This window comes from Homarus americanus, unplaced genomic scaffold, assembly GCF_018991925.1.
Source record: "Homarus americanus isolate GMGI-L3 unplaced genomic scaffold, GMGI_Hamer_2.0 scaffold44060, whole genome shotgun sequence".
Lineage (NCBI taxonomy): Eukaryota > Metazoa > Arthropoda > Malacostraca > Decapoda > Nephropidae > Homarus > Homarus americanus.
The window spans coordinates 3,150,928-3,178,217 of NW_024756871.1; the positions used below are offsets into that span (position 1 = coordinate 3,150,928).

The 27,290-nt window shown below is 41.0% G+C and overlaps 1 protein-coding gene across 2 annotated transcripts; it reads right to left on the reverse strand.

Annotated features, from left to right (window-relative positions):
* Positions 1–1,647: 1,647 nt before the first annotated feature.
* LOC121857045 lies at positions 1,648–25,961 on the reverse strand. Of its 2 annotated transcripts, none has more exons than XM_042352898.1 (10): positions 25,779–25,961; positions 23,857–23,992; positions 22,762–22,927; positions 21,984–22,474; positions 11,847–11,948; positions 11,323–11,560; positions 10,274–10,399; positions 7,064–7,236; positions 6,369–6,538; positions 1,648–2,890 (listed from the first exon to the last, which is right to left on the reverse strand). In XM_042352898.1, coding segments are annotated over exons 1-10 (1,668 nt in total). In that variant the 5' UTR covers positions 25,781–25,961; the 3' UTR covers positions 1,648–2,826. The 2 variants fall into 2 exon arrangements, with proteins under 2 accessions (XP_042208832.1, XP_042208831.1); XM_042352897.1 differs by having other exon boundaries at positions 10,244–10,399.
* Positions 25,962–27,290: the final 1,329 nt, after the last annotated feature.

The window sequence follows — 27,290 nt, forward strand, 5'->3', positions numbered from 1 at the left end:
CAAGTAAGGTACTGCTGTCCGTGAGAGTGTGTGGGGGCACCAGTGCCCCTGGCAGTGCCCCTGAAAGCACCGCCATCCCTGGGAGTGCTGCAGTTGTTGGGACTTCCCCCTGGGGGTGTCACCGTCCCTGAGAGTGCTGCAGTTATTGGGATGACCCCTAGGAGTGCCACCATCCCTGGGAGGGCCCCTGGAGGCACCACCGCCACTGGGATGGGCCCTTGGGCCGCCACTGCTTCTGAGAGGGTCCCTGGGGGCGCCACCGCCCAACACGGCCCCTGGGAGAGCTGCCGTCCCTGGGAGCGCCACTGTCCCGGGAGAGCCCCTGACATGGCTCCTGGGAGTGCCACAGTCCCTGGGAGCGCCGCTGTCCATGGCAGGGCCCCGAGGAGCGCCACCGTCATTGGGAGGGCTCCTGGAAGTGGCACCGTCCCTAACAGGGCCCCTGGGAGTGCCCCTGGGGATGTCAGCGCCCCTGGCAGGGCCCCTGGGGGTGCTGCCATCCCTGGGAGGGTCCCTGGGGTAATTTTTCAATAATATGATTGTTTTGGGGAAAAAAGAGAAAAAAGCCACACAAAAGATAAGAAAAAATCAGACTTTGGAACGCATCTCATTATTATTGCTTTATTTTAATGGTAATTAATGATTCACAAAACGATGATTCACCTTACACTGCAATACTGGAGGACATAATTATTATCATCGTTATTCAAGGCTTTACTGTACTGTACAAACATATTCAACTAAAGCAACAAAAACTTTCTTAACTTATTTGTGTGCCTGTACAGAACAGCACTTGTGGAACAAACAGCAGTGCCGTGTTCTTGTCCAACCTCGACATATCTCCACATCATATACTACACAGGGAGGTGAGTAAACACCCTATTTAACCTTATTATGTTTATACAAATGTACATCTTATTTTTTCTCATTAACTTGTCTTTAAATGTACAGCTTATAAAGTTCCTATTATAATTTGTTAACTTCTGAATAGCACAGTGTATAGTGAAATCTCCATATAGCAGACCTCTCTCTCTCCACGTGGGGGATTTCACATCTAACGGACCCTCAATATAACAAGACACTCATCTCCATAGTTGGTCAGATTGGGGTGTCACATCCAACAGACCCTCAATATAACAGGCTTTCCTACCTATATAGTTCGTTACATAGAGGTTTCACTTTACAGTAATGAGATCTGCACTGGTATACTTTGTAATGAAATACTTACACCAAACACAACCTTCTTCAAAACAGAATGTAAACACAAAGAGAAACTACACTACATAACCATACATGCCCAGTGCTTGCCAACTGCACATAACAGACTGTCTGCCCGAACAGTTAGTAAAGATGACAAGTGACAAAGAGGATAAGAAAGAAAGACTGTATGTAAGTATGCAAGAGTTACAGGATAACTTCAGCAAAAAACAGACAACTTACAGGCAATGAAAAGTGCTGGGGTCAGACATCGGTTTATTACCGGTTGGTTAAGTCTTGGTAATATAATACATCACAGTGACAGTTTGACAATACAGGTGTGGTTCATGCTAACAATGATTCATCTGTCAAGCTGTTTACACAGCCACTTCAGCCAGGGGAGCATTGTGGAAGGTAATCTCACATTACTTGGAAAATGACTCTGATTAGGAAGAGAGTTGTTTTGACAATTTATTCTTATTATATGCACCCTAACTATCTGTATGTTAATATCAACACAGTAACTTATTTTATTACTGACGTGTGGCCTGTATGTGTTAAATGTAAAGGTTAATTTGTATTTGTGCTCCAGTTAATAACCATTATGCACATCTCATAACTAACACTGTAATATTTCCTATCAGAGCTTGGAATTATCTTAAGAAACTACAAGTTCATAGTTGATACACTATAGTGCGGTTTTTTTCCCAGCTGAGAAGAGATGCCCCGCCCCCTCCTCAAGAGTTACAGCTGATTAGTCTTGCAAATCTGTCCGATTTAGTCCTGAAGTAATGATTTATTTCTAAATAAGTTTATTCATAATCATTGGAATACCCATTTCTGATGAGGATACTTAGCTAAATTATATAAAGATACTGTACATATATTTACTATTTCAAACATGAGCACATAGGAAGTCTATCAGAAATCTTATACATGAATTAACTGTTAAACGCTGGTAGCAAATTCACACTTTCGGCGGACGCATTTAAAATGACCTACTTTTACACACAATAAGGCATAATAAGACGAATTACATATCAATAATACTACATTAAACAAAACTAACATTTCAAAAGATCAGAATCACATTGAAATATTACACGGCTCCTGAAAGTTGGTGGATGAGTGTGACAGACTTGGCCGCTCGAGCGAACAGCCTTCAGCAGAGGCGGGAAATATGACTGCAGATGACTTCAAGCAGACGACTTTAGGACTTTCCCAGAGTTCTCTGCTTTAACTCAAATGCTACAATATGCTGTCTACTCTCGCATCAGCAGTAATGTAGTATTACCGATACATAATTTGTATATATTAAATGGGTCCTCTGAAAGCGTGAATTTGCGACCAGAGTTTAACAGTTAATTTATGTATAATTTAGCTAAATATCTTTCTCATCAGAAACGGTCATCCCAATGATTATAAATAACTCATTTAGAAATACATAATTACTTCAGGATAAAATCTAACAGATTTGCAACAGCCAATCAGCTGTAACTCTTGTGGCGGGGGCGGGGCATCTCTTCTCATCTGGGAAAAAACGCATTATAGCAACAGATTTCCGAAACTTTCATGTACGATCAGTGAAGATGAAGTCTCTCAAAAGTCACACTAACAAACTGTCCTTTTCTAGACTTTTTGCTCCTGTGCTCCTCCTTCAACCTGATCTGTTTCATCCTCTTCTCTGATGTATCTGTAAATATACAAAATTGATTAGTGAGAATTATAAGTGTAATTACCTACAGTTACCCTGAAAGAAAATGGACTATAGAGTTAACAGGAATTATACCAGATAAAAGCTGCAAATATACTACACAAAATAAAAAAAAGACAAGCTTTATATACTTTGATTATGATAAAAACAAACATACAGTATGTATAAAAAAGTCACCCATATCATGTATCTGTCTACTAAATCTACTGCAGTATATGAAATAATGTCATTAACTTGGCTAAGGACCCACTCACACCAACGCCGGAACGGACATATTCTGACGCCAATTGTCCAAATGAGTGAGTCAAATTAACAACACATACCTGACACTAGTACAGTATATTTGAATCACATCTAATTCTAATTTCTCAAATTTTATCCTAAAGGAAGACAGTTTCCCTCTCCTTAGAAAGACAGTGAGTCGTGTAACAAGTATTAACTATGGCATCACATATTGTCTGTCTCCAGATATTTTGCAGCAGAATACAGTCGGCCCTTAACATAAGCGGGTTTATAATACACGGATTTGCAAATACGTGAATTGCCCCGCCAGAGGAATATTCTGTACATTGAAGTACATTCAAATCGCGTGCCATTCAACTCGTGCGCGGCACCTCACACGGGACACCGCCCGCTCCCGCAACCTCACACACAGGGCTGTGGAGTCGGAGTCGGAGGAAATTTCGGCTTGTGGAGTCGGAGTCGGTAAAATTGTCCAGACTCCGACTGAAGCTATTCTGTTCCTAAGAACAAATATATGAACTCAGGCATATTCATTGCAGTGATTCCACTGATCCCACTAATTTTCTTAAATTATTAAAAGAATTTATTTCCATTTTATAAGCATTATTATGAATTTATTGTAGCAGGCACAGTATAGCACTATAATTTTGGACGATAGTCTCTTCTTTACCATTTGAAATTTTGAATTATATCAAATTTTGTTTCGTTGAAAACTGCACAGAGGCTCTCAGCTACAAAACAATTAGCTACAACCTGTTTTTGGTGAGATTAAGGCAAATTTAATTTAATAACTTAATCATGTAAGGTTTATCCATTTTCCTTAATAAGGTATTCATTTCTTTAATGTACATAAATATATAACATTACTTTAAAAGGAATTGTAGGATCATCATTTAGATCCACATCAGATTATGAGCTTAAACAAAATTCATATGCTGAGATCGAACTTTTAGATATACATGTAAATGGTGTTTTCTAGTTAATATCTTGAATTCTTAATAAATTTATTTTTCTTTTGATTGAAACTTTGAAAGTCAAGCCTATCATCTTTTTGTAGTTCTTAAATATCGTCCAGATCATTAATAAAGCTGTAGCAGTATAGCCACGGTGTTTTACTTTTTACCTATGCAGGTTACAACATACAAATTACAATTAGGATGGTAGAAATAGTTGTTACAAATAGGCCAAGGAGTCGGAGTCGGAAGCATAAAAATTTGAGGAGTCGGAGTCGAGGTTTTGTCTTCGACTCCACAGCCCTGGTACCTATACTGAAATTTTGAACAAAATCCATTTTTTGGCCGAAAATGACAAAAATTGTAAGTCTAAAGCCTTAAAGGATTTTTGGCCAAAAATACGTTTTCTCTCTGAACTAAAATTTAATGTGCCTAACTATTTAAGTACATCCAGAATAATACACAAGCACCAAGAAATGACCTCGAAAACCCATAAGTGGCGAGTAATTAGCATTGCAAAAGTAATTAAAATATTCTAAAAATCATTTGAACATTTTCTAAAAGCCATTTGAACAAGTTATAATCAAGATATCAAATTTTGGTTAACAGATCCTTAAGCAGCACATTCAGGAGTACCTATACTGAAATTTTGAACAAAATCCATTTTTTGGCCGAAAATGACAAAAATTGTAAGTCTAAGCCTTAAAGGATTTTTGGCCAAAAATACGTTTTCTCTCTGAACTAAAATTTAATGTGCCTAACTATTTAAGTACATCCAGAATAATACACAAGCACCAAGAAATGACCTCGAAAACCCATAAGTGGCGAGTAATTAGCATTGCAAAAGTAATTAAAATATTCTAAAAATCATTTGAACATTTTCTAAAAGCCATTTGAACAAGTTATAATCAAGATATCAAATTTTGGTTAACAGATCCTTAAGCAGCACATTGAGGAGTTACCGTAATCGCTTTTCGAATGGTTTTCAGTTGTGGGATTATAAGGCTATTGATAGGATAGAATATTATTGTAATACAGTACGAGTACAACAGTTTTTTAACTGAAAACCATTCGAAAAGCGATTACGGTAAAATCTTTTGAATAACGAAAGAAAGCGAAAGTCATTGTTTTCGTCATGATTTTATCCCACTTTCCACTGTAATATGTACGTCATTCCAGCACAAATATTATATTTCCATATTTATCTCTGAGAATACCTATATTCATTCAGTCACAGTTAAGGTAAGATATACTTGTGATGTAATATTTTAATGAAAATACGGTATCGTAGTTTTCTTTTGTTTCAAATTTAATTAACAAAGATTGATGTTTCAAATGTAATGAACAAAAATTTATGTACAGTATCTATAAATAAACTTTAATAAATGAATACTTTATGTTTTACATCGTCCTGTGCTACCATACCATGGATTTGGCTACTTTGGGCTTGCTATGATGACGCAAGAGATCTGCCCTGGCAACTGTACTGACACTCACAGCTGGTGGTGTGTTGGTGCGTCGTTTCCATTGTTTACTGGTAGTTACTGGTAAATATTTTTCAACCTAACGAAACTATTACCCGTTAAGAGGTCGACCCCCAATTTTTTGCCAAATAATTTGGTCTTAAAAACTTGAACTACACATAGGTATATACGGTAAATAAGGACATGGGGGGGACCAGGTTTTTTTTTTGGGGGGGGGGGCAGCACATATACGCGGATTTTTAACATCCACGGGTATCTCTGTTACGTAACCCCCTGCGTATGTTAAGGGCCGACTGTATATCTGGTTCCAGCATTGGTGTGAGCCGGCCCTTAGTTAGTGTCACCATGGAATTTAAGTAACTTGTCATTTTTATTCTCAAAATTCATCTAAACAACTAATACTCCCACACAGTCATGGTCTCTTTTTTGTTTCAATCAGCTCAGGTTAAGTTAGGTTACCTTGTCATGCAGTCTCTTGATATCACTAGCTGTTGTTTCCAGTAAGTTTGTGCAGTGACACACACTTCTTAAGTTCATGCAATATTTTAGCCTTTTTTGCATTACATTAAGATGAGTAACATACTATACATTTACTGTTGTACATAAGCACCACTATCATTTCCTTTCTTTTCTTGAACACCATTGTTAGAGTAATTCTTTTTTTTTATTATTATTCACAATACCTCCCACATAGATCAGTTTCTTAATACCTACAACAATCATTATATTATTTGGTGAAGTTACAACTATTTTCATCTTTAGAAAAATCATCATTACCTAGATATTTTGAGGATGCGCCAAACCTTGACTCTTGCGGCGTAGAGGGCACAAAGTATGGCGTGAAGAAAGGGTATAAGTCCTAGAATCACTGTAGACATTATTGCAATCGTTGTTCCAGGACTAGTCCAGTCTAGTACAGGGTACAGTGCAGAGCGACCTTGGTAATCCTGAGGAAACAGTGATGCAGAAATTAATGAAAAGAAATTAAATAACAAAGCAAATTAACAAAAACTGTTCATTAGAAGTGAGACCTCCATACAATGGACTTCTCTCTCCACATAAACTGTGAGATGGGGATTTCACATTCAATGGACCCTTGATATACAGTAATGAACTCTTATCTCTATATGGTTCGTTAGATGAAGACTTCACATCTAATGGGCCCTAAATATAAAGTACTTTCCTCTCCATGCAGTCCATTAAATTGAGAGAGATTGTGGTTAGGTTAGGTGAGGAATGAGAGTTTGTAGTTAAGGATTATGATAAGTTTTGCACATGACATTAATAAAAACAATATTAACTTTTTCTTTAAGTCTTGGAAGTTAAATTTGAAAAACTTACCATGGGTTACAAAGGAGCCATAGCTGATAATGGCAAAAGACTTCATAAAACAACTAATCATCACTCGGTATGTTTTGGAATATTATTAATATAAAACCATTAACAACTCACTAGATGTAAAAATAACATACCAGACCGCCACACAGGTAGTAGGTAAGGTTGAAGAAGGTGTAGGCAATGATGAAGAGTGATGGTTGGTAGGCGTGAAGCAGACGACGAGGGGTTGCCGAAATGGCCACATCCAACAAGATATAAAGCCCAGGCATAATGTGGGTATTTACACCTATCTCATTCAGTTCTTCATCTGTGAAATACAAAGAGGTTCATAAACAAATAAGAACTCAAAGTTAAATGTGCAATAATCATAAATGTATCTGATGTGTGGCGGGCAGTGGGTAGGTGACCTAGTTTATGATAAGAGGGATAAAATGAGGGCTATATTAACCCTTTAAGTCCTAACTATAAACAACATACACAAGTCTATGTCTACTGTTCTCCTCCCAGCTACAGTACTGTATATTTTATGTACAAATTTATTTTTCTGCCCCAAATTGAAAGTTTTGGGTTTCTAATTGCCATACTACCATCTAGAGTGTCAACTGTGGTACAATATCCCTTTCTGTATCTGGCAATAGTGTGCTGAAGTTACTGCACAGTATATAAGGTGTCACCTATGTGTGTTTCTTCATAATGAAGTGCGTTTTCTTTTAGTTATTGAAGATACTCAACTCTGTACAGTTGTTTTGTTCAGAAATCAATACTAGCAACAAGCAAGTACAGTAGTATAAATGAGTCAGTGCAGTTTTTTCACCTTCAAAATAAAAATGTTGTAAGTGAGCCAGTACAAAGCAGGAGCCACTGAACTTTAATCTGTTATTTGAAATGTTCTATTTTCCTCGTTTTATTTTGTGATTATTGTCCAAGTCATGAAATAATGATAGAAATAGGTCAGGGGTCAACACTTGTTTCCTCCTGCAGCCAATGGAAATACAGTGATATCTCCGTTAGCCGGAACAATTGGTGCAGAGCACTTCCAGGAATGTGAGATTTCCGGCTAACGAGACGAATCTCTCTAACCCGGAAAAAACTCCCCCATCCCCAGAATTTTCCGTGTACCGGGAAAAATTTTCTCGCAATTTTCCGGAAAATGTGCCCCTCGGAAAATTTCAATTCCGGCTATGGGAAAGTTCCGGGTTTGAGGGATTCCGGCTAACAGAGATATTACTGTACAGGTATCCCTTATTATACAAATAAGGGATAACATAGCATATGGAAAAAATAGAGTTCGGTTCCCCAATTGACTATAAAAAAAAAAAACCCACTGATGACATGTAGTTTTGAGTCATGCTGGGCAGGGGGGCTACAGAGGCAATATTCACTGTCAGGCAACTACAAGAGAAGTATCTAGGGAAGGAGAGAAAAAGCTGTAGCTTATACCTGTAATTGTAGAATTAAAAAAGTATGTGACAGGGTACTACCTCATAGGGTACTACATAAGGTAGTACACTGGGCAATGCGAGAGCTAGGGGGTCAAGGAGTGTCTTGTGCAAGTGTGAAAAATAGAGGTTCATTAAGGGTTTGTCTTGAGGCCTCTTATGTTTATCATGGAGCTATAGACATTATTGTGGGATTTACGGGTCTACCCTGGGAGTTGTTGTATGCAGATTGCTTAGTGATAAAGGCAGGTAGCATTGAAAAGGTAGAGAACAAATTTAAAAACTGGAAGGATGGCAGTGTGCTGTTTGCAAGAAAGGTGTTAACAGTAACTCAATGATGTCCAATGAGTGTGGAAGGTGGGTACACAAGAGATGTAGTGGAGTAGATGGTTGACTGTAGGATATTGCTAACTTTAAAGTGTCCTGTATGTGCTGGTAATCATGTGGTCATAGCATGGATGTAGAAAGCAAACATCAAGGATTGTGCTGATGAGTTCTGTTACCTGGGTGACATGATCAGTGCTGGAGGTGGTGCTAAAGCTAGCTCAGCTACAAGTCAGAAATGGCTGGAGGAAGTTTAGGGTGTCACTGCCTCTACTAATGGATAGAAGACTGGCGTGAGAAGCGTGATGTTGTATGATCGTGAACATAAGTAGTTATATAGGGTGTCATACATTGGTTTGAGTGAGTTGAACTGAAAATGGTGAGATGGATGCTTAATGTGCCACACTGTTGAGAGCTTCCAATTTTCACACTATGTTGATACATAGTCATGAGAAGTTTCACTGACCTAGACATTTATCAACTGAAGTAACTAAAAACTATCCTCATCTATAAATAATGTGATGGCCATCTTCTAAGTCTGAAATCAAGCTGACTGAAAGCAAAAGAGTAGTTGTGTTAACTTTACAAGATAAACAAATAAGGTTAACACTACATGCCTCTTCTAGTTGGGGGTAAACAAATGAACCTTTACTCTTAAATCTTCAAGGTTTTACAGCGGTACTAATATTTTTCATATGACTTTAAAGTTAATTATCATTCTTCCTATAGCACCAAATTCTTCACCAAGTCTTACAAGTTCTGCTCTTGGATCTATAAAAGTTGGGGGGAGGAGATGGTCAACTACTGGAATGAATGAACTACCTATACTGTAGTGCACTATACAGTACTATACTATATATATATATATATATATATACTGTATATATATATATATATATATATATATATATATATATATATATATATATATATATATATATATATATATATATATATATATATATATATATATATATATATATATTAGGTAAAAAAGGCATAGTTTTACATAAAATAAACCCTATTCTTTAGACTACACTAGATCGCTTTAATATAACTCTACAACTTCGACAGCAGAACCAATATGCCATTTTACTAAAATTATAAAGGTTTATACTCTGATCTCAGTGCATGTTGTCCCAAACTATAGTATTTCATGTTTATCTGAAGAAGTGAAAGTGAGTCCCATTACCATGATGGGTCATTAGAGACAGTGTAGATGCACAAGGAGGCAGCGAGGCCATCACTGCACACAACCTACCACCTTCACATCTCCTACACTTAGGGTGGGGCGAGTATTGTATCTACAGTACTCGGTATCCACACTCCACATCAGGAGGTAAAGTGTTTTAAAGCATAAAACTACCATGTATGCTAGACAGAAAATAAGCTTGAAACAAAGTTACTGTATTCAGTAAACATGTTTGTGATGCAAGGTGGTGACCCAGGCCAGTACAGTAGTGAGGAAAAGAAAATGCCGGAGACTTGAGCAGAACGTGAAGTGTGAGTAGGCACCAGTTTTCATGTACTGTACAAGGACACTCTACACACCTGGTAAGCTCTCTGTTGCCTGGGACTCACCACTCCTGTTAGGATAAACAGTGATCCAGTATGCTGAGGTAATGAAGAGATGAACTGCCCCTGTGATGTTGGAGAGTGTCCACGACACCTTCATCAGCCCCGTCATTGAAGGATATGAAGCATCACCTACAAGTTCAAGGAGTTACATACATACATACATATAGAGGACCCCCAAATTCGCTGGGGCTATGTTCTCAAAATGGCCGCAATTCACAAAATCCGCGAATAACATTACATTATTACTTGTGTACAAAAAATGTATATTCCCTTTGAGTTTGCCCTTAAGACAATTATTTCTTTTACCTATATTGTATACATGTATGTATGTGTGTGTGTGTGTGTGTGTGTGTGTGTAGACACACACATAAAACACATACCTGTATACAAATAAATAATAATGGGAAAATACTTTCACAAATAATCAGACACAAAATTTATTAAAAATGTAAGTCTACCCTCAAGTCCGTGCTTTGTTACAGTACTTTATTAATAAAGAACGAACTTGAGGGTAGACTGTCACATTTGTAATAAATTTGTTTCTGATTTTTGTGAGAGGATTTTCCAATTATTATTTATTTGTATGTGTTTTGTCTGTATATATATATATATATATATATATATATATATATATATATATATATATATATATATATATATATATATATATATATATATATATATATATATATATATATATATATATATATATATACAGGTAAAGAAAATTACTGTCTCTAGAACGAATGGTTCCCTGTCCCAGCCGCAAAAATGCCGGCAACTTTAAAACTACCCACAGACATCCTTGGGTACATCCAGGGTGTCATCGGTGAATAATAAAGGACCGCGAAATAAAAATCCGCTAACTTGGAGGCCCCCTGTACTGTACTAATTTCTATAGTCCATATGATTGTTATGATACTTATTAATAAATAAAAATAGTTAATCAAGAATAAGTTACAGCTACAGATGAAGCAAGATCCATTAATTATGTATAGTTAATATACACAAAATTACACCACATAAGAAACTTGTACTGAAGTGAGACTTACCATCCTCTGAAATTTTCTTGAAGTGAAGAACAATATTAAAGGCCTGAATTGTTGTATCTATTGCAAGCGTCCAAAGGCCCCAGTTAGTCATGTACACCATGAAATATCCTTTCATGGAAATATTTGCATCATAGCCCATAGACCCTACCCAGGCCCACACAGCCCACATACAGAAGTACAGAGCCCAGAACAGACGGTAACCCAGATACAGGCATGACATACGGTTGTGCTGTTGCCACTGAAATATAATAAACAGAATTAATAACTTTGCCAAACAATACTTGGTATACACCTACCAGTAAGGACACTATACAAGTTTTACACCTACCAGGACACTATACAGGCTATACACCTACCAGGACACTATACAGGCTATACACCTACCAGGACACTATACAGGCTATACACCTACCAGGACACTATACAGGCTATACACCTACCAGGACACTATACAGGCTATACACCTACCGGGACACTATACAGGCTATACACCTACCGGGACACTATACAGGCTATACACCTACTTGTGAGGAGACAAAAAGGTGAGGAGCTTTGTGGTGAAGATAGAGGTTATCTGCTTTAAACTCTTGACGTACACGCTGGAGCCCCACACTACGGCGCTGTACCTGTGTCAATAAACGACATCATCAACACACACACACACACACTAAAAGGAAGAGTAATTAGTGATCCTCAAAGCCTGTATGACGATAGAAGCCTGGACTGAGCACATATACCCAATACAGTAAGTCTAAAATATTAACCCCCAAGAGTGAGGACTCTGACCTCACGAGTACAATGTTAACTTGTCGTATCTACTTAAGGAAATAGGTCATTGTATAGGAGGTCCCCGACTTACGAATGCCCACCAATACAAACAAGGTTAAATTTGAAATTTACAGTATTTTATTTACCTGGTGACATTTTATTTTTTTTACTTTCCTTTGCTGTATTTTGTCATTCTATTTCTTTTTAAATTAAGTGACCTTAGATGTATATAAGGACTTAAACTATGATATAATAGGATTTTTAACATTGTTTGGTAAGTACAGTATGCATATAGCACGTGATCCTACTGACGTACAAACCCGCCTTACGAACGTCCTCAGGAACGGAACCCGCTTGTAACCCGGGGACCTCCCCTGTACTCAAAGTATCAGGCCATCATACTTAAGGGGTTAATTCATTGTAATCAAAGGGTTGTCATTGTAATTAAGGGGTTAATTCATTGTAATAAAGGGATTAAATCATTGTAATCAAGGGGCTAAGTCACTGTAATCAAAGGGTTAAGTCATTGAAATTAAGGGATTAATTCATTGTAATCAATGGGTTAAGTCATTGTAATCAAGGGGTTAATTGTAATCAAAGGGTTAAGTCATTGTAATTAAGGGGTTAAGTCATTGTAATCAAGGGATTAATTCATTGTACTGAAATGGTTAATGGTTGGGACCAATTCATGAATTATTTAGTCCTCCCACCATAAAAAGTGCCTCAACACAAGACTTTAATAAACAAGAGACAGTCACGATTAACAGTAATAGGTTGAGTTAGGTGAGGTTTGGGTAGGTTAGGTAGAAGGTTATACAGGTATACTTCTCAGCATTTACATGAGCTTCATTACTTTTTGATAATTACATCACTGCTAAATTGTTAATATATGCTTAGCTGATGAGCCTCCTTCCCTTTAAACCTCCTGAAGAAGTGGTGGCCATGAGGCTGTGTTTCTTGACAGTGCTGCTCGTTTATAATTTGACTGGCCCTGACGATTCATCCTAAGAGATACAGTGCAACCTCTATTTAAGGTTATATTGAGGGCCCATTACATGTGAAGCCTCCATCTAACGAAGTACAGTACATAAATGTGAAGGTCCGTTATATTGAGGGTCCATTACATGTGAAGCCTCCATCTAACGAAGTACAGTACATAAATGTGAAGGTCCGTTATATTGAGGGTCCATTATATGTAGTGAAGGGGGTATTTGGTGGTGAAAAGGGGGTATTTGGTGGTGAAAGGGGTGTTTTGGTGTTTGGTGGTGAAAGGGGTTTTGGTGATGAAAGGTATTTGGTGGTGAAAGAGGTGGTGAAAGAATAAAGGGGGGTGGTGATATTTGGTGGTGAAAGGGGGTATTTGTGATGAAAATGGTGGTGAAAGGGGGTATTTGGTGGTGAAAGGGGGTATTTGGTGGTGAAAGGGGGTATTTGGTGGTGAAAGGGGGTATTTGGTGGTGAAAGGGGGTATTTGGTGGTGAAAGGGGGTATTTGGTGGTGAAAGGGGGTATTTGGTGGTGAAAGGGGGTATTTCGTGGTGTAAGGGGGTATTTCGATGGTGAAAGGGGGTATTTCGTGGTGTAAGGGGGTATTTCGTGGTGTAAGGGGGTATTTCGTGGTGAACACACACACACACACACACACACACACACAACAAGAGCAGATCACAAACCTTAATGTCGTAAAAGTGAACTTGATACTCTGACGCGCCATTGTGATATCCGACCACCGTTTCCATAGCCTTGTAATGTACCGCCTTTCAAGATATATTGGTTCAAATTTATTCAACTTTTTATCCAGTCAACTGTTTCTTTATAGTACCACATATTCTTGTTCACCTTTCACTTTTTTTTAATTCTCTCAGTTTATCACACGTTATATAATTATTACTACTTTCAGTATTTTGTTAATTTTTTATCTTTTATATTTACGTCATTCTTAAGAGGAAAAAATAAGTCAAGTTTGATCAGCCACTAAACATACTGTACTGTCCGTTAAACATGATGCTGTTTGTTCCCTGTCTGTTAACTGATGGTGTCTGTTCCTTGTTCCCAGGTAAAACAGATGATAGAGGGAGTTAAGCTCGGTGAATTACAGTGAAACCTCTATTTAAATGCCTGGAGAGGGAAGTCGTTATATAGGGGGTCCATTAGATGTGAAACCTCCATCTAACGAACTATATCAGAGGTTCTTAAACTGGGGGACGCGCCCCCGCCACAAGATTCCAAGAGGGGCGCGAGCGGTCAGAGAGAAAAGTTTAATCAGGAACTGAACGAGTCTTGTACACGATTGCTCATCCTTCCCACTCTATATAACCAAGGGGGAGGAGGAGATCTAGGACTTATGCGTAGGGGGGGGGGGGCAAAAAAAGTTTAAGAACCACTGATAATCAAATACTAAGCTTATTTTGGTATATAGTTTAACATTCATTTATGTAATTAAACGTATGGGCTGTGGCCGAGTGAATACGGTACTCGACTGCTGTTCTGACGGTCACGGTTGAGAATCCCAGTTCACCCAGCTATGAATGGGTACAGCACCTGACTTTACAGCTTAGGGAAAATACCTGTCTAGTGCAGTACCGGCCACGCTTGGTATTCAATGTTGCATACGTCACGTTCTGGTGTTTCTGTCAGGTTTCTTCACGTGTTTAGATGGTATATATGGTGTGGTGGAGGGAGATATGTGTGGTGGTGGTGGTGTGGTAGAGGGAGGAGAGCGTGATGGTGGTGGAGGAAGGAGAGTGTGTGGTGGTGGTGGTGGTGGTGGAGGAGGAGGAGGGAGGTGTGTGGTGGTGGTGGTGAAAGGGAGGAGAGTGCGTGCGGTAGTGGTGGTGGTGAGAGGGAGGAGAGTGCGTGCGGTAGTAGTGGTGGTGAGAGGGAGGAGAGTGCGTGTGGAGTGACAAGGACAGAGCGATTACAAGGAGCAATCAAAATAATAATAAACCTGATGATAAAACGGAAAAAAACTAAAACAAATATAAAAAACAAACAAACAAAAAAAGAAAATGATAGGGTAGTAAAGGAAAGAATAGAGAGAGAGAGAGAGAGAGAGTAGAGAGAGAGAGAGGTAGAGAGAGGGTGTACAGATATAAGCGTGGGAAGGGAAGGAGAGCGGCGCATGACGTTATGAATCTTGTGTACATCGATATTAAGACCCCCCCCCTGACCCCCCTCCCCGCCACCACCACCACCACTGACATTACTATTACTACTACCACCACCATCACCACTACTACTACTACTACCATAACCTACCACGACTACTATACCACCACCACTATTATCACCCCACCATTACCACCTATCCATCTGTCAACAACTTGTACACCAAATTCACTCAGGTTTTATACATACATGGAACTTGTCTTCTTTTAACGAATCACTGTACGAATATTTTGACACTGTGTATGACAAACTAACGCGCCTAATTTCTGTGTATTTTGTTAAGTTTGTGGAGGAAAGGAGTTTGAGACGCATTAATGTGCTGATAGGTTAATACATGATGTTGAGTCACCTGTCTACCGTAGTCTCTTTAATACGCCATACACACACTTTGGTCATAAACTGATCTAAATATTTTTTCAGGTGTCGTTTCTGTGACATTTTCAATCATTTCACTCTTTCCATATTTATTTAGTATATTCGTGATGGATGGTGGTTTTGTTCGCTAGCAAGTAGAAGCAGCGAATCGATGACCCAAGCGGAGTATGAACTAGTTATAACCTAGCTTGTATTAGGCATAAGGTCACACGGGGGAAGCTGCAAGCAAGGAGGCGTCATCACGACACACACTGCCCATTGCTCTAATCCTCTGCCTTGGTGAACGCTATCCACAGCCATGGTATATGAGGTGGCACCAGAGATCACAGAGTCTAGGACGTCCTTAAGCAGCAGCAGGAGAGGGTGTGAGGACGGCCAGTGTGGACGGGGGAGCGAGACCGAGTGAGAGGTGGAATAGGCGCTCACCAGGAAGGCAGACACCACGCTTTGTCAATACATCGTTCCATTCCTCAGATCAAAATAGTGGCGCGTGATCCACCGGAAGTAATATGTGAAGGCAATGGTTGTGTAGGATCGTGTGACCCCCTCTTGCTAGTATACACGTTCATACACTGGTTATACATCAACACGATCCGTAAGATACTTCAGTACGCTTGATTATCATCTTGGAACACGTACTGTGAGCCATACCAGGAGTGTTTAGGTATGCAATATGTGAGCTGCACTGATCAATATGGACAAGGTGATGGAGGTCCTCACTTCACTTCACCACAGAACCTTATGATCGATATCCTTAACTCGTCGCCCCTGCTCCTCTCTCTCATGGGCGCTTTCGTTCTTTTCTGAAACGAAGGTGTGTGTGTATGTGTGTATGTGTGTGTGTGTGTGTGTGTGTGTGTGTGTGTGTGTGTGTGTGCGCGTTTACTGAGCGATGACCATACGAGCGCGTACCCTATACCACCCTGACCAAATTGCAGCAATCATGGCATAGGGGCCAAGTAACTGTGGCCATCACGCGATCCCCACCTTATTTAGCCCCTATGCAAACACCATGCCACCCCCACCTACACCATATACTTATTTCTCGTGTAATAAATCTTAAGCTACTTGAGTTCCTCTTATTATGTAATCTATTGTACCTGCATAAGCTGATGGGAGAACGAATGTGTACAGTCAGTCACCCACAAATCCTGTCACGTCTCCTGTTCCACGAACCCTGAGATTTCAGACTCGTGAACCCGAAGCAGTAGACACTGATCCATTACTATTTTCATAGATACTTCGGATTCATGAGTCTGAATCTCGGGGTTCGTGGTTCAGGAGGAGACGACAGGACTTCTGTGGGCAACTGTACACACAAACCCCCCAAAAAATATCTTTACTATTTTGTGTTAGACAATAATTATGACGCAACGGACGAATGATTTAGACGAACCTACCGAGACAGCAGGCGTCGCAGTGTTCATTTTGAAAGTCACATTAAACAGACCCTCGTTATACCTACCGGACTTTTACTCTTTATACAGTTCGTTAGGTGAAAGATTCATATATAACAGATCCCTCGATATAACGGACTTTCTCCTCCATAATACAATAAACATTAATTTCACTGCAACTCCTTCACCTAAATATGGATCACAGGTCCACTCTATCACTCAACTTGTCACTCTTCCAAGTATGATTGGTCAGGCGCCAAATGACGTCATCGTCACTTCGCCCCTACCATCACAACATATATATCTATATTGTTATGCGTATACACTACGGCTATATCACCACCACCTACCATCACTACTACTACAGAATTTCAAGTTAACAATATTAACACTCATAAACTTTAACCAAAAATTATTTCCAATTAACCTTTTGAGATTTTCATAGCACATGCACACATACACAGACGCACACATACACAGACGCACACATACACAGACGCACACAGACAGACGCACACATACACAGACGCACACATACACAGACGCACACAGACAGACGCACACACACACGTTAGTTTAGCTGGAGAACATCATGATCCTCTTGAGATAATAATACCACAATATTACCAGTACAAGAATAACGATAAAGTTAGGTTATTCACCGAGCTCTGTGTAGGTGATCCACTGTTGTTCCTCCCAGCCATGTTCCGTGTTCCCCCACTTAACTCGTTGTTTCACTTGGCCTTCCTGTTCCACCTTTTCCCCCCAGCACAAAATCTTCACCAAACACACACCAGCTCACTGTTGCACGAGTAAACAAACACTTCCAGCGCCCACTATCAGGTAACCTCGTACAGCCCCTTGGCATACCCCTTAACTCCGCTGTAAACCACACACACTGGGAGCTTATCACTACTTCCAGAGAACGTCAGTAGTGTTTACATATCTATATTTCCTTCACTGCTCTGGAACACCCCTTCCCCAGCTAAATGAGCTGCACTATGACTTAGAAACCCATGGCTGCCAACTAACTCACCATCCGCCCTTGACTGCCTGCCAATCTTCCACCAATTTAAATTTTTACAAATATACTCCCTCATCTCCCTCCCTCCACCACCTCACCTGTGGCATAGGTGAACTTCTTCCCTCTCAACATACACCAGCTTCCTTCCTGCTAGTTCTCAATCGACCTCATTTGCACCGTAAGTTGGGTGTGTGTAGTACTTCAAGTAATACTCATCAAAGTGTTGTTTTATATGGAATCAGTACTACTCTCGAGAACTTACATTTATATATATATTTTTTTCATGACAAACATCACCAGTCACAAAATGTAGACTGATGCATCAAGTGAAGGACAATGGTGATAGTTGATTACTTAAAAGGTTAAACGCCTGTTACTGGACTCGAAAAACTTGTTATTTTAGCTTTCAACAGCTTAAGTTCGTTGCTGCACACGAGAATTCAACTTTAATCACATCTACCGTTATAAAGCTAAAAATACTTTGTTTAATACCGTTTAAGGGGGATTTACTGCCCAGGATTGCTATCATAAGTTGAATAGACAGATCAGCGAAGTCTTTGGTATTTCATTTCCATAATATTCGTGGTGGAGTGGGGTAGAACGAGCAGGGTGGGGTAGAACGAGCAGGGTGGGGTAGAACGAGCAGGGTGGGGTGGGGCAGAACGGCAGGGTGGGGCAGAACAGGCAGGGTGGGCAGAACAGGCAGGGGCAGGCAGGACAGTGGGGTGGGGGCAGAGAGACGAGGCAGGTGGGGCAGAACAGCGGGGGGCCAGAACAGGCAGGGGTGGGGGAGCAGGGTGGGGCAGACGGAGGGCAGGACAGGGGTGGGGCAGCAGGGTGGGGCAGGACGAGCAGAGGTGGGGCAGGACGAGCAAGCAGAGGGGGGACGCAGAACAGGCAGGGTGGGGAGAGAACAGAGCAGAGTGGAGACAGGCAGAACGAGGCAGGGTGGGGCAGACAGGCTTGGGGGCAGAGAGCAGGGTGGGGCCAGGAACAGGCAGGGGTGGGGCAGGACAGGCAGGGGTGGGGACCCAGGACAGGCAGAATTGGGGAGGGCCAGAGACAGGCAGGGGTGGGGCAGGACAGGCAGGGTGGGGCAGGACGAGAGCAGGGTGGGGCCAGGACAGAGAGATTGGGGCAGGACAGCAGGGTGGGGCAGGACGGAGGCAGGTGGGGAACAGGACAGGCAGGGTGGGGCATTAGAGGTGGGGCAGCAGGACAGGGACAGGGGTGGGGACAGGCCGAGGAGGGGGGAGACAGGGGGCAGGGGGCAGGACGAGCAGGGTGGGGCCAGGACGAGCAGGTGGGGAGACAGGAACAGGGCAGAGGGTGGGGCAGGACAGGCAGGGTGGGGCAGGACGGGGTGGGGCAGGACAGGGTGGGGCAGGACGAGGCAGGGGTGGGGCAGTGGGACAGGCAGGAGGCAGGACAGGAGGGTGGGGCAGGACAGGCAGAGATTGGGGCAGGACAGGCAGGGTGGGGCAGGACGAGCAGGGTGGGGCAGGACAGGCAGGGTGGGGAGACCCAGGACCAGCAGCAGGGTGGGGCAGGACGAGCAGGGGTGGAGGGACGAGAGGTGGGGGCAGAGACAGCGCAGGCAGGGTGGGGCAGGGCAGGGGCAAGGAGCAGGGTGGGGCAGGGTGGGGCAGGACAAGGCTGGGGCAGGACGAGCAGGGTGGGGCAGGACGGGCAGGGCAGGACGAGCAGGGTGTGGGCGAGGTGTGGTGTGATGGAACGGGACAGAACAGGCAGGTAGGAGCAGGGAAAGGTGGTGCTAAAGGCTGTAGATGCCGATAAACCTGAGTGTTGGCACTTGGCAAGGCCCTCCTCATACACATTAATTAACTAATACTTGGCACAAAGACAATCATCATCACCACTGTTGGCAACTATCACTCATAACCTCACTGCTCGCGTCATCTGAGGGTGGGAGGGAGGGAGGGGGACCTGCCCACCCATCCAGCTGTCAGTAAGGGCCTCTGCTCCATAGGGGGGCTGTCATGTGCCTGTCAACATACCCCGCTATAGAAAAATGGGTGGACCAATTGCCCCCCCCACTTTAGATGACGCGAGTAATGTGAAGGTTATATGTAAGTGTGTGTGTGTGTGTGTGTGTGTGTGTGTGTGTGTGTGTGTGTGTGTGTGTGTGTGTTCCTGAACCTGAGACTTACATAGGTCTTCTTAGTAAGTTGACCTACATGATTCAGTGTTTACTACTGTTGTCGTCCTATCACCACCACCCCATCACCACCACCACCCCCTGCCCCATCATCACCACCACCCCTGCCCCATCACCACCACCACCCCTGCCCCATCACCACCACCATCCCTGCCCCATCACCACCACCACCCTGCCCCATCATCACCACCACCACCCCTGCCCCATCACCACCACCACCCCTGCCCCATCATCACCACCACCCCCCATCACCACCACCACCCTGCCCCATCACCACCACCACCCCTGCCCCATCACCACCACCACCACCCCTGCCCCATCACCACCACCACCACCCCTGCCCCATCACCACCACCACCCTGCCCCATCATCACCACCACCCCTGCCCCATCATCACCCCTGCCCCATCACCACCCACCCTCCCATCACCACCACCACCCCTGCCCCATCATCACCCCTGCCCCATCACCACCACCACCTGCGGCATCCCCCCCACCACCACCCCTGCCCCAACAACCTCACTTAACTATAATACTCTATGACCTTATGAAGTTTACATAAATAACGCCAATGTTTTTATTATTTGTGTTGACTATTATGTGCAACCGACATAAAATATTGCGATGCAGTTCTTTGCATTTGCTTGGGTGAAAAAAACTTGAATAGTGACTCTTTCATATACAAAAAAAAACTGTATTTCAATATTTTATGCCGTTTGACCATTATATAATGCAGAAGGGAAAACATTAATGAAGAACACAACACAAGAATGGTGGCTTCCAAGTCCTTGTACGGTAACACGACCCGGTCGTCACTCACCATTGTTATGTTGTATTGGGGGTCGAAGTTGTTGACCACTACTTGACGATGATGGAGGAGGAGGAGTAGTAGTAAGATGACGTACACAGAGGCGCTCTATCACCAAGGGGCAGGAGCACTCCCTTCAGGAGAGCGGTCTCATAACCTCCACCGTTAGAAATCCAGCGAAAGCTCCAACACTATTTACTTCTCGGATGTAAAGAACCAGGTATCACGGGTGTAGGTGAAACAATGAACGTGGAAGAATCTTGGCAGTTTTTTAACCCTGGACAACACCACACGTTCTATTAACATCACTAATACACACACTAAATGGCTTGGATAGCTGCCTTAATGTAAGCGCTGATCAAGTGTGGACCGCTGTGATCAGGGAAGACGACTCTGTGGGGTGGCTATCCTATCTGCCCAGACGGCGTGTCTCTACCACCTACTCAGCCTGCCAACCCACCAGTCACTTCCTAGTACCTATACATATTCTTAACCAGTGTCTCCCACCACCGTCGTGATTACAAATACAGAGGCGCCACAAGAGTTTACACAATAATGAGGACGTACATTACTGTATATGTCAACAACAACAGCCTCTGAGAAGTGAAAGGCAATTGGTAGGCCTTTGTTATGGCAAGAGTGTGTGTTGGGGATACACACTGCTGCTAGTTTCACTCCTTCACTTAACACTACTCTCTCCGCCAGCTGCCCTGCACTCTACTTCACACCTCAAATTGTATCTTAAATTTTCACGAGACAATGAGTGAGCAATAAGTTTTACAAAATAAATAGGGAGGTATAATGGCGGCCGGCAACCACAGTAGTGGGGTTGAGCTGCCAAGACTGGTAGGGGTGGACAGGGGTAGGGGGTGGGGGTGATGATGAAGGGGTGGAGATGGGGCAACAACAACAATAAACTGTACACGAAAGGTAAAGGTACTCACAGGCCCGAAGGTGTACATGTGCATAACGGTCTCCTTGGACTGCTCTATCTGCCCGGGACACAACTGGATCTCGCCTTCATCAATCCTCCCTAGTAAACGGTCGACCTCCACACAAGGCACGTAATTTCTCCTCCAGGCGGCGTCATCAGCACTACTGAGCTTCTTGGGGTGTGTGTCCCTCGCAATAGGTGCCGGGGCCTCTTTAACGTCTTCGACCTCCGAGATTTGTTTCACTTCGACGTGCGGTATATAGTTGGGCACCCAGTTACAGTTACTGCTTTCTCCTATTTTCTGTAACGATCCCATTTTTTTAGACGGATGATCCCGGTCAGTTTTCTTTTTGAGAGAATTGGTAGAAAGGGAGAGACGACCAATGTGGTAAGGATTGTTAATACCATGAGGTCGGCTAGTGTTGATGGCAGAAGTGACGCTACAGCTGGCATGGCGAGTCCTGCCATCAGCTACCACAGCTGGCTCGTGGGGCAACATACCTGCAACGAGAATACCAGAATTAGGGACGGTAACTCTGTCTCCACCCCACAATTGGACACTTTAGGTCACCTTTCATAGACAGTGTCACTAGAGAGGATAAAAAGGATGTATGCTTTACTTTAAGGTTAATATATATGACTAACCCACGGACGAGTTATTTTTATTACTGTTTATTTTCTTACATTATTTTCATCGGTGATTTCTAATATGATAATCATTTATTGTGCAAATTTTTCGTTTCATGGATAATTCGGTGCCTAGGCGAGCACTAGAAAAGGTTAATTACCTTTCATTTTCGTCGAATCCTCCACTAAACTCATCTCGACGCCAGATCCTTTTTCTCTGGCAGCGGCCCCCAAACTGGCATGGCGTTTTCTCTCTCCCATGGCGAGGGAGTTGATATGTGGTCTTTGGAGAGAAGTGTAGGCGTCGTGGTATACATCCAGAGAGTCCTGTAACACATTCATATACTGTATAATAAGGTGTTTCACTAAGATCCCATTTTACGGGCTACATGTGTTAAATGTCTTTATAAAAACAATTCGTAAGGCGAATACAGCATAAATTACCCTACATAATATGGTGACTTAGCTGTAGTAGTTAACGGCGTCGCAATTGGGTACTCCTGTTAACCTAATGTACTACACTACGTACAATACTTTTTTGCTCATATCACAAAAGGTCTGGACGAGTATTTCAAGGCTGGTAAAACCCTTTAAGATGTACAGTCAACTAATAAAGTCAGTTCGCTTCTCCTCCTAATATTAAACAAACTACAATACAGGAAAATGTTTATCACGTTTGAGTATTAGAGGTGGACAGACTTAAGTCAACTATACTGCACAATGGATAACAACATTACCAAAATATCTCCTGAAGTGTACAGTAGGATGGTGTAACAGCAGGTGGGTATAACAGTATTACGTTGTAACAGCACCACATTTAAGGCTCTTGTCACACCTCACTATCACTCTACCTAACATCACTAACTCACCTGTAAGCTCTGGTACTCAATACGTTTTCTCGCTGGCTAAAAGAAAAGTAAACAACACAAAACTATAAAGTAAAATTAAAAATAGAAACATTGAAAAATATAATTATCTAAAAAATCAGAAAATTAAGTTGATTACCGATGTATTATTATTATTATTTCTCTCACGTTCACACACACGGAATACAAACACAATACCGACACAAGTATAGATAATTATAATTCATGTTTTGTATATTTACGAAACCTTGACAACGGCCATCTATTTTCTTATCAGTGATGGTTTGGGTTAAGTTGGGTTAGGATACGATAGATTAAGTTAGGTTAAGTTTGGTCTGGTTGGGCTGGGTTAGATTAGGTTAGGAGTGACTGGCTGGCTGACTGACTGACCTGGGAATTGGGAACACTGAAATAGGACTGTGCGGGGCTGGTAGTGCGGTGCTGTGGGGTGAAGAACGGATTGAAGCTGTCGATGCCATTCTCCTCTCCTTTTCCCCTCTCCTCACCACCACCGCCGTTGATGTGCCTGCAATAATAACAATAGTATGGTCACAGGATATTCAGCATTACTAATAACCTAACCCCTTTCCTAAACTAGTCTAACCTTAACTAACTAGTTAACGTAACCTAATCTAACCTTAATTAACATAACCTAACCTAATCTAGCCTAACTATTATAGATAACGTAACGTAACCTTATCTAACCCGATAACCTAACCTCATGTAACACAGCCTCACCTACAATCATTTAGGTAAACATTGTGACCAAGTCCCAGGTTGCTGATCTGACTTTCTGCCTCATTTACACACAATTGCAGGGTCTCAATTGTTTCTCTTACTACTGACAACACAACATACATATTGTATATCGTTTCTCACTCGATTTATTATTTTATTTTATTTATTTATTTGTGGCTATTAATATTTGTATTAATATTTTATATTTATTATAATTCTTATTAATTATTATTATTATTATTATTATTATTATTATTATATTTTCGTCCCCCGAGCCCTGATCTGGGTCAGTGACCAGTTTCCTGGTGGGCTAATCTTCGTAAGAAAAAAAAACAGTTTTAAGGTTTAATCGAGCAATAATTCCTGTTTAACTTCATACCATTTTTATTACCACTCTATTACGTCAGACATCACAGGTACACCACCCATCACTGACCAACACTGGAGCGGGTTCAGGTACATTCAGGAGCCAGTGCATGCCCAGTATTTGCCAACAGTGTGAAACAAACTTGACCGATCGCCCAAGTGGATAACGAGCCGATCAGTGAAGAGGATAAACGTAAAAAAAGAAAGTCTTCGTTTCAGCCACAACTCGGTTAAAACAGCTATATCTTGTCAATAGGAACAACTTTTTCTAATACCACTTCCCTCGCAAATGGATATTAACCGAGAAAGTAAATTAACGTGGGATTTGTTTTTTATCTTGAATTAAAAATTTTACAATTTAGATATATACACAATTAATTCATAATATATTTGGACGACTTTTCTTTTAAATACATTTGATCATCCATTTATTGTAATATATCCTGCTTTTATAAAGGCTATACGTAGTCTCCTTAACATTATAATTTTCCTTCCTACTTAGCCACATACAGTAAATATGATCTGACATTAGCATGATCATTGTATTCTTATCCTTATTATTACTACAGTTAATATTAAACATTAAAAAGTGCACAAATAATTTGTTATTGACATTGCAGACTGTATTAAGGAAACTCTGCAGTCACCGCGTTTCCTCTGTTTGTTCACAATTAAATCACTAGGCCTGACCTTTCAAGCACCGTGCTGCTGTAACGTCCACAAAACGTAAAATTACACAATGGTGTTTCAACAGAGTTACTTTCATTGGTACCAAATATTAAAATAAGTATTTTTGTTTAATATAGCGGGGACGGCTAGGAAGTTAGGTAAGGTTAGGTAGGTTTCTCTGGGTGGTTAGGTCAGGTTGTATGGGCGGGTGATAAATCCAAAACGACACATTTCCAACGGAAATGAAGGTGAAATTCACCTGAATCACACCAAATACCATGGTAAATACAATAATTTATGGTCGAACAGTAGTTGTGACAAACTGTAAATTTACCCCAAATAATAGGCATGTGCGCACGATAATACAGGTACACGGAATAAACCCATACGGTGTTGGGTCAGTCGTGTTAATTAGTTTACATGTAACAATACCATAATTGATTATATGGTATTGTTGCATATAGGACACACCCACATGGACTTTCCACAGCCTTTCAAAATAGTTCCAGAGAAAGTTAACGAAAGCTCCTGTAACTTACATGATGTTGGTATGTCAGATCCCAGACGTCGTGGTATTATCCAACTGGTAATCACGTAAATCCACACTAGTATTGTTTAGTTGTGACACTTATCTCAGGCGTTAACATAAAGAGGTTAGGTACGTTTACAAGATAACGTTCCCCACCACAAGTCGGCTGCACCGCCACACACACCACCACCACACCACACACTTACCATATACCTCTAACCTCCAATAATAACAGTTATTTATTTCATACATTATACCTCCTTATGTCAATTCATCGGGTAACTTTATTTGTTTATTGTCTATTGCTAATACTTAAATAAATATCCAAATTCTTCTAAGAACTCTCCTAAGCCTTGTATATTATTGTGAATGTTTCCCTACGACAACACCTGCCTCGGTTATGACGTCACGTCGTACGAGCTGGAATATTGCTAAATGGCTGGAAAAGTATTAATATAATGAATATAAGAAATGTTTAGTAAATAATAAAACCATCTCTATATTACTGTCAATGGGGAATTGCGTATTAATTTGTATTTATTATTAATTTTATTTAAGGCAAACATGAATTATTTAAAGATAAATAAGCATTAGAAACTCTTGTTATACACGCGAGCAGAATCCTCAACGTGACGAATTCAGACCAATCAGATGCCACCACTATTGATTCCTTATGTTTTCATTGGTAAAATTTGCTCCAAATTGCATTACCGGCGAGGATTTCTAAATCTCCGCCAATACTATTTGTATACAGTATTAATATATTAATACCTTACCAAAGGAGATCTCTCCAGATAGTAAAACAAAAGCTGCACCCTAAAATGAAACAATTGTCCATTCTTCTGTGGATAATTATTCGGCCAAATTATTCTGCTCATGTTATTTTGGTCTACATCACATAACAGTTTACATTAATAACCTCTGCTTACATCTTTTTCTCTAGGAACTCTTAACTGTGTGATACAAAACAATATTAACTTTGTATTCGCTTTTGAATCACATTAAAATAAATCTGAGACTGTTGGCATTTGAGTTAACTGTAATTGAATTAGTAGAATAATTGTGCTTAGAAATGAAATCCGTTCAGACTATTGTAATTAATGTAAATAATTAAAGTATTTCTACACCTTCAGCTGTGACAACTGTACGAGTGGTAGGTAGCACTTGTTAAATACCACATGTTAAACACCAAACTCTAGATAAGTTTGTTTTTTCTTTTTACTGGGACTAGCCCACCCAGGCCAGGTCACTGACCCACATCGGGGCCTAGGGGGCGAAAATGTAATGATAATAATAATAATAATAATAATAATAATAATAATAATAATAATAATAATAATAATAATAATAATAATAATAATAATAATAATAATAAAGAAATACAAATTGAAAAAAAAATGAAGTGAGAAACAATATATGTATGTTGTGTTGTCAATAGTAATAGTCTACACTAAAGTAAATCCCGTTCTCTAGACATTAATACGTTTTCTATGATGACCTTAAATATTTATGGTAAAATTAA

Excerpts from the sequence above, each read along its gene's own strand:
- LOC121857045 (XM_042352897.1), bottom strand. Across the intron at positions 22,928-23,856 it reads TCAGTGTTCCCAATTCCCAG|GACTCTCTGGATGTATACCA; the intron begins GTCAGTCAGTCA and ends AATGTGTTACAG. Across the intron at positions 11,561-11,846 it reads ACCTTTTTGTCTCCTCACAA|TGGCAACAGCACAACCGTAT; the intron begins GTAGGTGTATAG and ends ATTATATTTCAG.